Here is an 18,593-nt window from a genome sequence, read left to right on the forward strand (position 1 = left end):
AGTAATGATAGTACCACCTACTTGTGGCACTGCCACGTAAGTCATATCGGTATAAAACGCATGAAGAAGCTCCATGTTGATGGATCTTTGGGCTCACTCGTTTTTGAAAAGTTTGAGACATGCGAACCATGTCTATTGGTGTATATGCATGAAGAAACTCCATGCAAATGGACCGTTTGGACTCACTTGATTTTGAATCACTTGAGACATGCAAATCATACCACATGGGCAAGATGACTGAAAGCCTCGTTTTCAGTAAAATGGAACTAGAAAGCAACTTGTTGGAAGTAATACATTTTGATGTGTGCAGTCCAATGAGTGCTGAGGCATGTAGTGGATATCGTTATGTTCTTACTTCACAGATGATTTGAGTAGATGTTGAGTATATTTACTTGATGAATCATGAGTCTGAATTATTGAAAGGTTCAAGTAATTTCAGGGTGAAGTTGAAAGATCGTCGTGACAAGAGGATAAAAGATCTATGATATGATCATAGAGATGAATATCTGAATTACGTGTTTGGCACAGAATTAAGAAATTGTGGAAATTGTTTCACAACTAATACAGCCTGGAACACCATAGTGTGATGGTGTGTCCAAACATCATAACTGCACCCTATTGGATATGATGCATACCATGATGTCTCTTATCGAATTACCATGATAGTTTATGGGTTAGGCATTAGAGACAACCACATTCACTTTAAATAGGGCACCACGTAATTCCGATGAGATGACACCGTATGAACTATGGTTTAGAGAAACCTAAGCTGTCATTTCTTAAAAGTTTGGGGCTGCGACGCTTATGTGGAAAAGTTTCAGGCTGATAAGCTCGAACCCAAAGCGGATAAATGCATCTTCATAGGACACCCAAAACAGTTGGGTATACCTCCTGTCTCAGAACCGAAAGCAATAAGGGATTGTTTCTAGAATCGGGTCCTTTCTTGAGGAAAAGTTTCTCTCGAAAGAATTGAGTGGGAGGATGGTGGAGACTTGATGAGGTTACTGAACCGTCTCTTCAACTAGTGTGTGGCAGGGCACAGGAAGTTGTTCCTGTGGCACCTACATCAATTGAAGTGGAAGCTTATGATAGTGATCATGAAACTTCAGATCAAGTCACTACCAAACCTCGTGGGATGACAAGGATGTGTACTACTTCAGAGTGGTATGTGATCCTATCTTGGAAGTCATGTTGCTAGACAACAATGAACCTACGAGCCATGGAGAAGTGATGGTGGGCCCGGATTCCGATAAATGGCTCGAGGCCATAAAATCCGAGAGAGGATCCATGTATGAAAACAAAGTGTAGACTTTGGCAGAACGGCTCGATGGTCGTAAGGCTGTTGAGTACAGATGGATTTTAAAAGGAAGACGGACAATGATGGTAAGTATCACCATTAAGAAAGCTCGACTTGTCGTTAAGTTTTTTTTCCGACAAGTTCAAGGAGTTGACTATGATGAGACTTTCTCACTCGTAGCGATACTAAGAGTCTGTTGGAATTATATTAGCGATTACTGCATTATTTATGAAATCTTGCAGATAGGATGTCAAAACATTGTTTCCTCGACGATTTTCTTGAGGAAAGGTTGTATGTGATACAACCGGAAGGTTTTGTCAATTCTGAAAGAAGCTAATAAGTATGCAAAGCTCCAGCAATCCTTCTAAGGACTGGAGTAAGCATCTCGGAGTTGGAATGTATGCTTTGATGAGATGATCAAAGATTTTGGGTGTATACAAAGTTTATGAGAAACTTGTATTTCCAAAGAAGTGAGTGGGAGCACTATAGAATTTCTGATGAGTATATGTTGTTGACATATTATGGATCAGAAATGATGTAGAATTTCTGGAAAGCATATAGGGTTATTTGGAAAGTGTTTTTCAATGGAAAGCCTGGATTAAGCTACTTGAACATTGAGCATCAAGATCTATAAGGATAGATCAAAACGCTTAATGGTACTTTCAAATGAGCACATACCTTGACATGATCTTGAAGGTGTTCAAGATGGATCAGTCAAAGAAGGAGTACTTGCCTGAGTTGTAAGGTATGAAGTTAAGACTTAAAGCTCGACCACGGCAGAAGAAAGAGAAAGGACGAATGTCTTCCCCTATGCTTTTGTCATAGGCTCTATACGGTATGCCATGCTGAGTACCGCACCTGATGTGTGCCTTGCCACATGTCTGGCAAGAGGGTACAAAGGTGATCCAGGAGTGGACCACTAGACAGCGATCAAAATTGTCCTTGGAGTAATAAGGACATGTTTCTCAATTATGGAGGTGATAAAGAGTTCGGCGTAAAGGGTTACATCGATGCAAGCTTTAACACCTATCCGAATGACTCTGAGTAGCAAACCGGATACGTATAGTGGAGCAACCATTTGGAATAGCTCCAAGTGGAGCATGGAAGCATCATTTATAATATGACCTAGAGATTTGCAAAGTACATACGGATCTGATCGTTGCAGACCCGTTGACTAAAACCTCTCTCACAAGCATAACATGATCAAACCCAGAACTCTTTGGGTGTTAGTCACATGGGGATGTGACCTTGAGTGTTAATCACATATCGATGTGAACTGGATTATTGACTCTAGTGCAAGTGGGAGACTGTTGGAAATATGCCCTAAAGGCAATAATAAATTGGTTATTATTATATTTCCTTGTTCATGATAATCGTTTATTATCCATGCTAGAATTGTATTGATAGGAAACTCAGATACATGTGTGGATACATAGACAACACCATGTCCCTAGTAAGCCTCTAGTTGACTCGCTCGTTGATCAATAGATGGTTACGGTTTCCTGACCATGGACATTGGATGACGTTGATAACGGGATCACATCATTAGGAGAATGACGTGATGGACAAGACCCAATCCTAAGCCTAGCACAAAGATCGTGTAGTTCGTATGCTAAAGCTTTTCTAATATCAAGTATCATTTCCTTAGACCATGAGATTGTGCAGCTCCCGGATACCGTAGGAATACTTTGGGTGTGCCAAACGTCACAACGTAACTGGGTGACTATAAAGGTACACTACAGGTATCTCCGAAAGTGTCTGTTGGGTTGGCACGAATCGAGACTGGGATTTGTCACTCCGTGTGACGGAGAGGTATCTCTGGGCCCACTCGGTAGGACATCATCGTAATGTGCACAATGTGATCAAGGAGTTGATCACGGGATGATGTGTTACGGAACGAGTAAAGAGACTTGCCGGTAACGAGATTGAACAAGGTATCGGGATACCGACGATCGAATCTCGGGCAAGTATCATACCGCTAGACAAAGGGAATTGTATACGGGATTGATTAAGTCCTTGACATCGTGGTTCATCCGATGAGATCATCGTGGAACATGTGGTGACCAACATGGGTATCCAGATCCCGCTGTTGGTTATTGACCGGAGAACGTCTCGGTCATGTCTGCATGGTTCCCGAACCCGTAGGGTCTACACACTTAAGGTTCGATGACGCTAGGGTTATAAGGAATAGATATACGTGGTTACCGAATGTTGTTCGGAGTCCCGGATGAGATCCCGGACGTCACGAGGAGTTCCGGAATGGTCTGGAGGTAAAGATTTATATATGGGAAGTCCTGTTTTGGTCACCGGAAAGGTTTCGGGGTTTATCGGTAACGTGACGGGACCACCGGGAGGGTCCCGGGGGTCCACCAAGTGGGGCCACTAGCCCGGGAGGGCTGCATGGGCCAAGTGTGGGAGGGGACCAGCCCCAGGTGGGCTGGTGCGCCCCCCCACCAAGGCCCAAGGCGCCTCCAAGAGGGGAGGGGGCAAACCCTAGGGCAGATGGGCCCTAAGGCCCACCCCAGGTGCGCCTCCCCCTCTCCCCCTTGTGGCCGCCACCTAGATGGGATCTGGGGGCTGCCGCCACCCCTAGGGAGGGAACCCTAGGTGGGGGCGCAGCCCCTCCCCTTCCCCTATATATACTTGAGGTTTGGGCTGCCCAACACAGACGAGTTCCTCTCCTTCTTGGCGCAGCCCTACCCCTCTCCCTCCTCGTCTCTTGCGGTGCTTGGCGAAGCCCTGCTGGAGTACCACGCTCCTCCACCACCACCACGCCGTTGTGCTGCTGCTGGATGGAGTCTTGCTCAACCTCTCCCTCTCTCCTTGTTGGATCAAGGCATGGGAGACGTCACCGGGTTGTACGTGTGTTGAACGCGGAGGTGCCGTTCGTTCGGCACTAGGATCTCCGGTGATTTGGATCACGACGAGTACGACTCCTTCAACCCCGTTCTCTTGAACGCTTCCGCTTAGGGATCTACAAGGGTATGTAGATGCATTCTCCTTCCCCTCGTTGCTGGTTTCTCCATAGATAGATCTTGGTGACACGTAGGAAAATTTTGAATTGATGCTACGTTCCCCAACAGAAAAATAGTGCCATGTGTGGAGAGAAGATTGCGGATGGTGATGTTGTCGAATTCTTTCCCATTGTCAGGTTGCAAAGCTCGGATAGGGCGACCAAATTGTGTAGACACGTAAGAGTAGAAGGCTGTAAGGGTGGCAGCAACTTCGGACTTCTTACGCAGTGGGAAGGTCCACACGAAGTGAGAATAGTCATCCAAAATAACAAGATAATATGAAAAACCTACTAGCAATGGGAGAGGTCCAGACATCACTATGGACTAATTCAAAAGGTAACGATGCAACTGTGGATGAAGCACTAAAGGGAAGGCAAACATGTTTGCCCAGACGGCATGCGTGACAAGAATGCGCATCCGTTTTATTACATGTAAAAGAAAAATCCCTAACTATTTGAGGAAGAGCAGTGGAGCTAGGATGACCGAGACGAGCGTGCCAAAGATCGACGCCGACAGAAAAGGCAACTGGCCCAGCATGAGTGGATGATGGAGGCTGGACTGAGTACGTATCGCCGGGGCTGTCACAACGGTGAAGAACCATCCGGGTGAGGGCGTCCTTAACAGAAAACCCAACTTCGTCAAATTCCACAGTAACAGAGTTATCACGAGAAAGTTTACGGACACAGACTAAGTTTTGAATAAGTTCAGGAGACACAAGAACATTATTGAGATAAAGTGGTCTAGAGTTCGAAGGAAAACTATTGGAACCAATATGAGTGATAGGAAGACCAGCACCATTACCGACAATGATACGAGAGGAAGTGTGAATAGGAGACGCGGAAGAGAGGTTACCCGGATAAGCGGCTATATGGGAAGATGCACCGGTGTCCATAAACCAGTCACCACCACCGAAATATGCCCCGGTCGGAGGCTGTTGATGCAGTGCAGCAAGGAGATATGGATCGTAGGAGACTGGCGCCTAGTAGCCCGCGTAGCCAGTCACTCCGGCGCTAGGGTGTGGCCCGCCATAGCCAACCGGAGCAGGAGAGTAGTAGGGTTATGGGCCGACCGGGCCGGGTTGCTGGCCGGCGAAGAAAGCCTGATGAACGGATGGTCCGGGCCCGAGGAGACTCGGAGTGGGAGGGCGGGGCACGGGCATGGTGTAGGCATGCACAAACCCGGTCCAGGGGTTGTGGCCCCCCCCTCCCAAGGTGGCGTCGGCTGCTGTTGGGGAGCCCCAGCGCGCGGCTACGGCTGCTGCTGGCCTTTGCCACGGCCACGGCGCCGCTGGCGCGGCTGCTGCTGCTGTTGCTGCTGCGGCGGATGTTGAGGAAGAGCCGCTGGAGCCGCGGGAGCCGGAGGCCGCGGCTGGTATGGGGCGCCATAGGCGCCATGTTGCGCGGGAGAAGCCGCGGGTCGGGGCGCCTGGTACGGCCCCGGAAAGCCGGGGGGCGCGCTCATGGGAGCAGGGCCGCCGCGTGAGTAGCCGGCAGTGAAGGCGGTGTGAACGGCACGGGAGCGAAGATGCTTCAACCGGCGTTCCTCGAGACGTAGATATGCCACCGCGCGCTCGTAGGTAGGGTTCGCCATGAGGGTGAGGTTGGAGGCGGCGTTGCCGAGATCCTCATTGAGGCCGGCGGTGAGGGTGGAGAGTAGCAACTCATCGCCCACCTTGAAACCGATGTCGTTGAGCTCGTCGGAGAGAGTCTTGAGGCGCATGCAGTAGTCATCGACGGAGGAGTCATTTTGGTGACACCCGAAAAACTCCTGCTGCAGAAAGACGATCCGTTGGAGCTTGTTGTCGGTGAAGAGGCCAACGATTTTGTTCCACACCGTGCATGCATCGTCCTTGTCGCGAACGATGATGTGGAAGATGTCCTTGGACACGGTGAGGAAGAGCCACCTGATGATGGTGGTGTCGATCGCCAGCCAGTCGGCGTCGCGGTTCAGGACGAAGAGGTTGGCGGTGCCGTCGATGTGATCCTGCAGGTTATACTCACGGAAGAGGAGATTGAAGTATGTCTTCCAGGCATAAAAGTTCGCCTCTTTGTGGGAGAGGATGACCGGAACGCGACGTTCGATGGGAACATCGCGGATGTAGGCAGGGTCGGGCAGGGTGGCAGCAGAGGAGCCGGCGGAGGAGTCGAAGGGGTTCGGCGGACGGACGGCCGGAGGAGTGGAGGCGGCGCTGCGGTGGGAGAGATCAGAACCGGACATGGCTGCTGGTTCGGTTTTGGCTGGGTAGGGTTAGGGTTTCGGTGGCTAGCAGTGGTTTGGAAGCAGCGGGGCAGGGCGATCGGGAGGCGGGCGTGCGAGGCGAGGCAAAGGGGCAGCGGGAAGCCGAGCGGATCGGCGAGGCGTAGGCGAGCGGAAGGCGAGGCATGCGAGGCGAGCAGAGGGATCGGGAGGCGAGGCTAGCTACGGCGGCGGCGAAGAATCTGCGACGCGGGCGTAGCGAAGGGGCTAGCGGCGGCGGCTTGGAAGCAACGGCGACGCGGCTAGGGCAGGAATCGAGTTTAGGCTGATACCATATAGAGGATTATGCAACTCACAATATATTGATCGGGTGCAATACGCACGTATATATAAGTACAAAGGGTAGCCACGTCCTCAACTATACATGGAAGGAGAAGGGCTTGTTGTATAAGAAATACACATATATATCTACATCTCAACAACTTGGTTAACTCAACTTAAAAATTGTCAAGCATGTATTTTTGTTTTAAATGTGTACAAAAAAATTTCATATGTATAAAAAATGTATACATGAAAAATACATTCTAAAAATTGTTAATCATGTACTTGAAAAGAGTATACCTAATATGTTTATATGTACACACAAAAATATACAATCCGTGTGAAAAAGTTAGTCATCAAAATATATCAAGACATATATTTTTATAAATGCTAATTATGTATTTATCAAATGTTAAATGTTTATATAAAAATGTTCATGATGCATACGAAAAATGAACATTCTGTGGGAATAATGTTTATTTCCATTAAAATATTGGTCAACATGTATTTCAAAATTTGTAGTCATGTATTCAAAAAGGTGTTCAAAACATGTATTTGAAAAAGTACATCGTATATTTGAGAAATGTTCAATGTGTATCTTAAAATTTTCATGTGTAATTAAACATGTACATTATGTAATGAAAAAAAGTAGACATGTGTTGATAAAATTAGGAAAACCAACAAAGAAACAAATGAAAAGCGAAGAAAACGAAAGAAAAAAAATGAAGAAACCCGGGAAGGTAACCAACGAAACCAAAGTAATACAAAGGAAAAAAATTCAAAATCTCCAATGAAAAAGAGTGAAAACAGTTAAAATTGCGAAAGAAAGAAAATAAAAAGAAAAAGAAAAGGAAAAAGTAAAAGGAAAAGAAACCAATGAAAACCATAAATAAAAACATAGAAAAACGGAAAATAAGTAAAAAGATGTTAATTTTTTATAAAAGAATGTTCCTATTGTATAAAACAGTACAATCTCTATGAAAAAAGGAGATCTGAAAAATTATATTTTAAAAAATGTTAAACATGTATTTCAAAAATGATAAACGTTTATAATAAATTCTCCTGCTATATACGAAAAACGTACAGCTTATACGGAAAAAGGTTAAAAAAACGAAAATGGAGAGGGGAAAATAAAACCGAGAAGAAAAATGAAAAAATGACGATCACCCATTTAAATAAAGCTAAACATGTATTAAAAATGTTCCCGATGCAAAAAAATATGTACAACATACTATATGAAATAAAGTGGACATCAAGACATATATTTTATAATAATAATAATAATAATAATAATAAGAAGAAGAAGAATAAGAATATATTTACAACATGTGAAACATGTATGTAAAAAAGTTCATGATGTATACGAAGGATGTACATTCTGTCAGAAAAAGCTTTGTTGCCATTAAAAAATGCTGATCTTGCATTTGAATTTCTTTGATCATGTATTCAAAAAAGTGTTCAAAACATGTGTTTAAAAAAAATACATCTTGTATTTATAAAATGTTCAACATATATCGTAAAAATGTTTCACGTATAACTAAAAGAAAATTCCTTATTTGACACTGTTTTAAAATCCGATTCCTTATTTGACACTGGAATTTTTTTTCTTCGCTAGTCCTAAATTTTATTCCCTATACCACATTTCCGTCTATTTTGAGCCTAAATGACACCTGAAAAAACGATTTTGCCCCTCATGCGGTATGTGTGTGCGCGCGCGTGTGTTGTTGCGTGTGTGGGTGCACACGCACATGTGTGCTGCTGCTGCATGTGTGTCTGCATGTGTGCCGTTGCGTCTGTGTTTGCTACTGCGTGTGTACGTGCGCGCGCGTGTGTGTGTTGTTGCATGCCTATGTGATGCCTGCGTGTGTGCTGCTGCTGCGTGTGTGCGTGTGTACTGTGCTGCTTGCGTGTGTGTTGCTGCGTGTGTGCGCACGTGCATGTGTGTTGCTGCGTGTGTGTGTGCGTGTGTGTGTGCACGTGCGCGTGCGTGTTGTTGCGTGTGTGTGTGCGTGTGTGTGTGTGTTGGTGCATGTGTATGTGTTGCTGCGTGTGTGCTTCTGCCCTCGCACTGGTATTGTGTGTGTGCGCTATTGCCCCCCACACACATACCACATGAGGGGCAAAAAAGTCTTTTCAGGTGTCATTTAGGCTCAAAATGAACGAAAATGTCATATAGAAAATAAAATTTAGAACTTGTGTCAAATAAGGAAGAATTTTTTTTCAGTGTCAAATAAGGAAGCAGATTTTAAGATAGTGTCAAATAAGGAATTCTCTCTATAACTAAACATGTACATTATGTAATGAAAAAAAATTGACATGTGTTGATAAAATTAAGATAAACGACAAAGAAACAAAAGAAAAGTTAAGAAAACCAATGAAAAATGAAGAAACCCAGGAAAGAAACCAAGGACACCAAAGTAAAACTACAAAAAAGGCAAAATTGAAGATATTCAATGCAAAAGAGTGAGAATAGTGAATACTCAGAAAGAAAGAAAATAAAAACAAAAGTTAAAAATAAAAAGACAAAGAAAAAACCAACAAAAACCATAAAGAAAGACAATAAATAACTAAAAAACCCAAAGAAAAAAACTATGCAGAACAGTAAAATTGGCAAAGAAACAAAGGAAAAAAATAAAAATTAAAGCAAAAACAATTAAAACCATGAAAGAGACTATGAAACCAAAAAACGAAAAACACCGGTGAAGAAATAAAGAACAAAAAACAGAAGAAAAAACAAAAGAGAAGAAAAATAAACCAAGCGAATGAGCGCAGCAAATGCAGCCAGCAACAACAAATGAGCGAACGAACACACGAAAATGTGCCGGCCTAGTACTACAGCGCGCAGGAAAAACATTCCGGCGAGGCGGGTGGAGCGTACATCTCACTTTAAGCGAGATATAGCTCCCACGCAGTTTGATTACGTTTTTCTTCTCTCCGAGCTTTCCGGGGTTATAGGGGCGAAATAGTAGGTCCGATTATTAAGTTAACATAATTTATTCGAATCAGTTAATCATATAATTTAACACTATTCACTGTACGCAGAAAATACATACAAGATTGTAGTAAATGATATAAAGTATGCCGGCTTAGTCTTTGAAAGATGCTTATAGAGGTAGAATATGCGTTTGTGCGTTCATATGGGTGAATATGTGGGCGTGTATGTAAGCGTTTGTGTTTGTGTTAAAAAAACTTAAAGTATAATCGGCTAATCGCTAGTAGGGTTTCTGCGGCCTGAAGCATCAATCAATCCACGTACACACCAAGCTACTAGTAATTTGGAGTCCCACGAAACAGCTGCAGCGCCTTGTCCCTGGCCATCCCGCCCTCCACGGCGACGAACAGCAGGATCCCCAGCGTGGCGGCGGCCTGGTCCGCCGTCTTCACCCCCATCTTGTCAAACGCCGGGAACGTTTCCGGGCCCTTTTTCTCCGGCTTCTTCTTGTCTTGTTTATTAGGCTTCTCTTCTTCATATTTATCCGTCTTGAGCAGCGCCGCGGAGAGGTCCTGCCACCCGTTCACCTGCGCCTTCATCTCCCCGGTGATGGCCCCTTTGTTCTTCGCCGCCCTCGGGTGCATCAGGCCGGCCACGAACCCCGAGACGGTCTGGAACCGCGCGGCCTCGTTCACCATGAGCAGCAGCGCCACCACGGCCTCCCTCGCCTGCTGCTGCTTGGCGCCCGAGCCGGCGTCGGCCGCGGTGCGCCCGGCGAGCGCGTTCACGGCCTCGGCCATCTGCTGCGGGCCGAGCGCGACGCCGGCCAGCTTGTCCGTGTCGCCGAGGAGGTCGCGGTAGGTGCCGCCGAAGCCCAGGTGGGTGGCGCCCGCGATGATGCGGGGGGTGAGCTCCCACCACGCGCCGTTGCTGCTCCGGAAGCCCTCCAGGTAGAGGTTGTCGGCCCGGATGGCGAGCGTGAGCGTGCTGGTCCGCGTCCTGAGCACCACGTGGAACCACCGGCGCGGCGGGGTGCCGGGCGGGTCCGCCGGCGGCAGCACGGGGACGTCGTGGGAGTAGTGCTTCGTGTTGGCCAGCCTGCTGCGGATGCCGGCGATGAAGCTGGTGTACTTGTCGCTGCTCTCCACGTCGAATGACGCCACGAAGCGCGGGTTGGTGGCCATGGTTCGATGAGATGGACAAAGTAATGGGAGATCGATGATGGAAGGATGGACGAAGAAGAACGAGTTGGCGATGAATTTATAGGCAACAGGCGCGCATATATGCTTGCTAGTTGAATCAATGAAGAAGCCAAGGCCAACTTCGATTTGCAGCACAGCACACCTGGTCATGCCTGGGATGTATTGAACTGGCGACATCATTCAGCGTGGAATGGGTCGCGGCATCTTGAACTGGCGACATTTCTCCAGAAGGGTGGACCAAGTCTGGCACTTTGGCCTCAAATACATGTTACGTGATGGGAAGATGCAAAATTTACAGAAGTGATCGTGAGATTGGTGTGACAAGCAACACTAAATTGTAGTAAATCTAATAATGCATCTAATTTGACTTCATTCCATTACCTCGGTCCCAAAAAAATTGTCTGAAATCTGTTTAGATACGAATATATCTAGTGCCGGTATCTAACACATTCGTATATAAACAAATCTAAGATAAAAAAAATTGGTCGGAGTGAGTATTAGTATTAAAATCCCGTAGAAGTGACCACTGCTGAATTGCCAAAATAGTTATTTTTCTGGTTCACGGGGAGACCAGTAATTACCTAGCTTTTGGGCTAGCATTTAGAGCATGGTTAATAATAAAGCGAACTGCTGGCTATATGATGTTGCCATATTATTTATAGTCATCATTTATAGTCACTCATACAACAAGATTAGCTATAAGGTTGGCTATGAGATTAGTACTCCCTTCGTTTTTATTTACTCTGCATATTAGATTTAACTGAAGTCAAATTTCATAAAGTTTAATCAAGTTTATAGAAAACAATATAAACATTTACCATACCAAATGTATATGATGTGAAAGTACATTCAACAGTGATTTAATGATATTGATTTGTTATTGTATATATTAATATTTTTTTTATAAACTTTGTCAAAGTTTGCAAAGATTGACTTTAACCAAAGCTAATACACGGACTAAATAAAAACGGAGGGAGTACTTTTACTCATCATCTCTCTGTCTCTTTCTTCATATTTATTGCATATGCTAGGAGCACATGTATAGCCAGACTTTTGCATGAGAGCCCACTCCCCTTAATTTTTCATGTCTCTCTTCTTTACATAGAAAAAACTGTCATGTAAGCATGCTATAAACCTACTATTGTACTTGCTCTTACAGCAAGACTATTGCTAAACCACCCGCGACACTTTTGTAGGTCTTATAGATATATCTTCCCACTATTGCTAAACCACCAGCGCCACTTTTGTCGATAAGAGCAAGTACAATAGAGAGGTTATAGCCCACTTACATGGCACTTTTGCCTATGTGGAGGAGAGATGTAAAAAAATAAAGGGAGTGGGCTCTCATGCAAGAGCCTAGCTATATGCATACTCTTAGGCAAATACAATTAATGTGAAGAAAGAGAAAGAGATAAGATAGAAAAAAATTCTAATGTAATAGCCAACCTTATAGCCGATACTATTGTATGAGTGAATATGAATGATGACTATATATGACATGGCGGTTTCATATAGCCAACAACTGGCTATACTATTAACCATGCTCTAAGTCTTGTAAGGTTTCTTAGCAGTTAAATGTTTACCGTCAACTTCCTCTGGTGAATCGCTTGGTGGATGCTGATCTTTGTCGCTTCTGTTGGACTTGCTCCGGTTGTCATTGACGACTTCCGCCCCACCTTGCGGAGCTCCCCAAATAAGGCTTTTGTTTCTCTAGATCTGATTTTGGCTTAAATACCTTCTTCTACTCCCAAATAACGCTGGTGGATAGGGTGACCAGTGGTAGGGGTTGGTCATGGCTTGCAACTTCTAGAACAATCCTCGTTTTTTGACAAAACGCTCTTATATTATGAAACGAAGGGAGTAGTCGACTAGTCTAGCAGAATGGTCACTTCCCTCCCATATATCTCTAGCTTTTTTATCAACGAAAATCCCCTCCTTTGAGGTCTCCTTGACCTTGATAAGCACACTGGTGTACATGAGATATGTGGAATAAACAAGTTTACAGAGAAGTCAACATACATAACACAACCGAGAAAACAACGTTCACCGCATATAGCCATCTTGATGTAGATAGTGTTGATGCCATGATTCTACTGCTACATATCAGTTCTCAAAGTGCTCACTTATCTGCCACCCTAGACCCACATGGTTTCTAAGAAAAAAAATGTTAGAATATCTTGCATAATTGCATGAAGCAGTGAATAGGAAGACACTTAATTCAAAATTTTACACAATGCTAGCTATGAAAAGTATTTAATCAACACTTTGTCATCAACTGCCGGCTAAATAAAAATGAAATAATATTACGAAACCCTTTTATCGTAAACAAGCAATTGGAATGGGAATAAACTGAAAACTATGCAACTTCAAACAAAAATCCGGTGAGTCACGAAAGATTTTGAGAAGTAAAGGCAGCCTGATGCAGGTAGCTCCTACTTGTGCAGGGTCCCAAGAAAGATTTTGAGAAGTACGAAAAAACAAAAAAAAGATGTGGAATATTGGTCCAGGATTGTATGAACACGAAAACGAACATAATGAAGAAAAAGTTGGGAACATCAAAACTAATAGTGAAGAATGATAAGATTCAGACAGCCTGAGAGATACACGAACAAAAATTAGTAACTAAAGAAAAAATTGAAATACAAAATTTATTATGTAATTATATTGGTGGTCTTACAAAAACTCAATGAGGTGGAGGGGTGAATGGACTTCTTTTGTCACAAAAACTAACCCATTTTGAGCAATTCTCCATTTTAAGCTGTTACACATGCATTTCTTGATTTAGTCATTAAAATTCATTTACTCTAATTGTAACCTATATTTTTATTCTTGGTCCGATTGATGGTTTTTGTGAAATTGACACTTCAAATGTTGTCTAGTGATTCAAAATGGTTTTGGGTTTTCTTTTGAGTTTTTTCATGCATACACAACATCCTCGCCATATGATCATAACCACTATATTTTTCTATCACGTTTAGAAAATATGGAAACATGAAAATGCCGCTGAATTTGAAGGTGCAATATCTTCTTTGTACAAATTTATGCCTAAACTTATTCCAAATTAAGCCATATATTGCAACGAAACCATGTTAGCTGATGTTTTAGACAATGCCTCTTAAAAGCCTTTGTTTATGCCGAATTCTACGAGATAAAAAATATACAGTAAAACCGCTTGTCCTTAAAGATTAATTTGTCTTACTTCGATGAATTGTTGGTATGTATGTGTGTTTTATTCTACCATAGTATATATCCTGTGTGATCTAAAGTGTGTGATATAAATATCGCAATAGTGATTTTTCTGAGTGCATTATCTATAGGGTTTGCGAGTAAAGAACGAGAGTTCTAGAGCATATGAGGCCTGTATGAGTGATATATCCTGAAATAATTAGTATCGCTTTCTTTTCACTATCTAATACGGTGAAATAGTGTCAGCTTAGAAAATTTCCCCCGACCCCACGTTCCTCCTCCTAGGCGGTGTCCCACCCCTCTCCATCAACCCCCTCACTGCTGCAAAAGGACGTGAATGGACTAAGCCTATGTCGCGTAGCCTAGGCAAGGCTTCCTCCCCTCGCGATGATGTGGGGCGGAGCTTCGCTCTATGGCATGGAAGCGGCTCCCCTGACGTACGTTGCCTGCAGTTGTGGCACTGCCATGTGGACCTGTTTTTCAATGAGCCCACCTGTCACTGATGGAACGGCACCCTGGCAGCGACTATCGTCGTGGTTGTGGCAAACCACGGTGATGGTCGTGGCTGTCTGGACCCGTTCTTGGCCCGTGTGAGCCTAGGGCCTGTTCGCACGTCAACAACATGGCTCTGGCAGCGCGGTGCTGGCTAGCTCCGACGAGGCATGGTGTGTGGGGCCTGTAGATGGACGTCCGCGTCATGCTTTGGTCGCGTCGTGAGCTAGTGGAGATGGTTGGATCTAGGCCTGCGTGTGCCGCGACCGAGGTGCCCATGTGGTCGCCCGTTGTCTGCCTGTTGGCCAGTTGCATGTTCCAATAAACTTTTGGCCATCTCAAGCGTGAAAGCTCCTCTTCAGCGCCCTCTGCGCCAGAAAAGGGAACCAGCGCCCCCACACGCGCCCCTTCGTGGGCCGGACCAAGAACGACGAGAACACTCACAGCGAGCGGGCCAGTTGGTTTCCCATTTGGTTAATCATGGTTGGTTGCTTAATTTTTTGATAAAAAACATTTTTTTTTGGAAAAATATCAGAAATTCAGAAAAGTTTGCAAAAAATCAGAAAGATCATCAAATTGAAAAAAAATCATTAATTTTGAATAATAATTCACAAATATAAAAGTTCATTGTACTTGAAAAATGTTTTTTAAAAGTTCACATTTTTGGGAAAAAATATCATTTGTTTTAAAAGTTCACAAAACTGAAAAAGTTAATTGTTTTTTTAAATCATCAATTAAAAAAACATTAATTTTGAAAGAAAAATTATCAGTTTTACAAAACATCACAAATTTTAAAATAGTTCATAGATTTTAAAAAAAAGTTCATCATTTTTTTTAAAAAAATCATGCATTTTGAAAAAAGAAAAAAGTAAAGAAAAATAAAATAAACATAAACATAAAAAGAAAGGGAAAACAAATAAAACTGGTCCAGAAAACCCAAATCGAAAAAGGAAAAAATGGCTGGGAAGCTTCTGGAAGCTTTTCAAAACCGGGGAGAGAAATGCCTCTGGTGCGTTGGGCAAGGCGCTGAATAAGATTTGGCCTCGAGCGCGTTGAGCCCCATCCTGCCTCGTTGGCGGACTTAGAGCATTTTTTGGATGTATAGGGGTCTATGTGAAGACGCTATGTGAAAGCCTGTCCATCGCTCGGAGGCTCGAGAGCAACTGTTGTGCGCCCAACATACATGTGCATAGCTCTTCGGCAACATAGCGTGCGTATCACAAGGTATGTCTGATAAGCAACTTCTGGTTGAAGATTAAGTTATGATAACAACAAAAGGATTTTAAACTTTTAGAGCATCTCCAACAGCTGCTCTATAATGAATCGACAATCATGGTCCCTCGCTTTTGAGATCAAAAGCACAGCTGCAACAGCTGTCCTATTTGTAAAATTTGCTCTAATTTTTTTTAGGCAACCCTAAATACAACATCACGTGTTACAAATGTACACCAGCCGTGTAGTCGTCACAAATTTTTAGGGCAGCAGGGGACCGCAAAAAATGACTGTTTTACATCACGTTATGACAAAAACACTGCTTCAACACAAAAAGACAAATATGAAGCCTTTAAGGTCTCTTCCGCCTGTTCACCCCAATCAGCTTCCCACTTCTTTTGTGGTTGCATATTGTGCATGTTTGAAGCCTTGAAGGTCTCTATGCAAAGATCGCCACAACCACCCTGCACCTTACCAACCCTCCGTCGAACCTGAGATCCTGCCTATGGCGGGCCTCCCTCACCTGCAACGCCGCGATTTAAAGAAACTGAGGAGAGGTCTCTTGCCATTGGGATGATGAAAAGTTGGGTCATTGTTGGCTGATATAGTGTATAGGGCAACTCTAATCGGTCCCTTAAAAGTCAAAAGAGGATCCGGATGAGTAAAGTTAGAGGAGTAAATGTATCCTTCTTTATAGGTGGTCGCACCTAGCCGATCCCCTAAAATTTAGTGGAGTAAAAAAATGTATAGATTTTATGCTTTAGCCGCATGAACTTCAAACACTTAATAATATACATCATAAAAACATTGAAATTAAAGCATGCATAACATAACCGTCATAACATATAGTTTCATCATCGTGATTTTTAAATAAAAACATGCGTAGTTTATCCAAAAGACATCACTTCAAACACATGTATATGTTGTGGATCGAGCCAATCAATGGCATGCACGAACTCAAACGAGGTGGTCGCCAAAGAAAACATCACCGCCACCACCACCTCCTCCACATTAGCCATCTCCTCTTCTTCGGCCGCCTCGTCTTGTTCTATGTCTTTGGTCACTTCAGCCGCCTTCGATTGATACCAAATTGATTCATAGTTGAGCTCATCAAGCCCCATTGTTGCCGAGGACTCCGTAGACGCTAATAATCCTGTCTTGTTCATCTCCGCACTATGACAACGAAACAAACAAACTTCATCACCATCGGCTACCAACAATCACCATCCACTAAGATGATGAAGATGATTTTTTTTACCTTGTCGGCATTTCATCGAGGATTTGGCGGCAGCGACCTTTCTTGCCAGCTGCCGCCTTCGGACGCGTCGGAGCAGTGCCCGTAAGTGTTGCCGGAGACGCTGCATGAGGCGCCAGCCTTGGAGGGTGTCATTGTGGCCTTCTTCTTCTTCTTCTTGGCAGCCTCCTCGGCGATGGTCGGCGGGCTGGCGAAGGGGTCCGGGCAATCCATTCCGATCGGAGGGCCGGTCATGGGTGGCGGCTGCGGCGGGAATGGATCCGGTGCGAGGGTGGGAGAAGGTGGCGGACCATTTTCCTCAGCCGTGCGAGGAGTGGGTATATTTAGGAAGAATGTGGAGGGAAGGGGGAGGGTTCGGTGTTGGAGGAAATATTTTATACTCTACTAATATGTTTAGGGGATCGACTAGGTACATCATAAGAGAGGAAAACCGAATTTATCTTTCCTTACGGCCCGATAGAGGACCGGTTAGAGTTGCGAAAGTGCTATTGTGAGCTCGAGCTCACAGGCACCCTTTGCTACAGTACAAACGAAAAAATATTTAAAAAGTTCAAAAAAATCTGAATTTTTTTGGCAACAAATATTGATATATTTTTCACATGCGTGCAAATTTTCATGACAAAATGACATTCATGCAGGTCTCGGCAAAAAAAACAAAATCGATGCTCCAAAATGCTTCCAAAAACAGTTTTTTTGGAGCATGATTTTGTTTTTTTTGCTGACACCTCCACAAATGTCATTTCATCACGAAAATTGGCACGCATGTAGAAATAACATCAAAGTTTCTTGACAACAAATTTCAGATTTTTTTGAATTTTTTTACTATTTTTTTGGATTTTACTGTTTATCCAGGATCACTGGTGCCCGGGATCAATTCCTCCACGTCCTTACTTTTCCTTTCTTCGGGTGATTAGCGTCTGCTGGGCTAGTTGCCTGAACCTGTCGTGTGCCGTTGTTTTTATTTCTCTGTAGCGGAACCTGCTATTTGCCTGATCATAGGCTTCATTAAAAAAACTGGAGCCGGGATTGATCGTCTTTTTTTCTATAAAAAATATTATGCTTGCAGCTTGACACGGGTACTTTCCTTCCCAATTACTACCGTGACTTTTGCGCCTTTGATCATGTAGCATGTAGTAACATGTGTACTCGGAAGTCAAAAGACAGAGCTGATCCAAGTTAGCATCAACAAATCGCGAGACGACAGCTGCAGATTTCTTATTCAAGTTAGCAGCCATGGTCAGTGGCTGCCCTCGGTAGAAGGATCGAGTTCGAGTCTTCGAGACGCTGCGAGCCATTCCAAGCTGAGAAAGTGTGAGGAATCGTTCTTGCATCCACTATCTAGTACTAAAATTCCCAGAAGAAAATCAAACCAAATTGCTCTTGGACTAATAGCTAGCAAAGCAATGCGCCCGCCTATAAATTGATCGCCAATTCGCTCATCCTCTCCCATATCTCACAACCCCCCCTATCGCTACTCTATCTATCC

General features: G+C 44.0%; 1 protein-coding gene across 1 annotated transcript; it reads right to left on the reverse strand.

Moving 5' to 3' along the window:
* Positions 1–9,847: 9,847 nt before the first annotated feature.
* LOC123108203 (protein synthesis inhibitor II-like) lies at positions 9,848–10,972 on the reverse strand. The gene has a single exon (XM_044530034.1). The coding sequence runs from the start codon at positions 10,942–10,944 to the stop codon at positions 10,096–10,098; it is 849 nt and encodes a 282-aa protein (XP_044385969.1). The 5' UTR covers positions 10,945–10,972; the 3' UTR covers positions 9,848–10,095.
* Between the last annotated feature and the right edge of the window lie 7,621 nt (positions 10,973–18,593).

This window comes from Triticum aestivum, chromosome 5A (assembly GCF_018294505.1).
Source record: "Triticum aestivum cultivar Chinese Spring chromosome 5A, IWGSC CS RefSeq v2.1, whole genome shotgun sequence".
NCBI lineage: Eukaryota > Viridiplantae > Streptophyta > Magnoliopsida > Poales > Poaceae > Triticum > Triticum aestivum.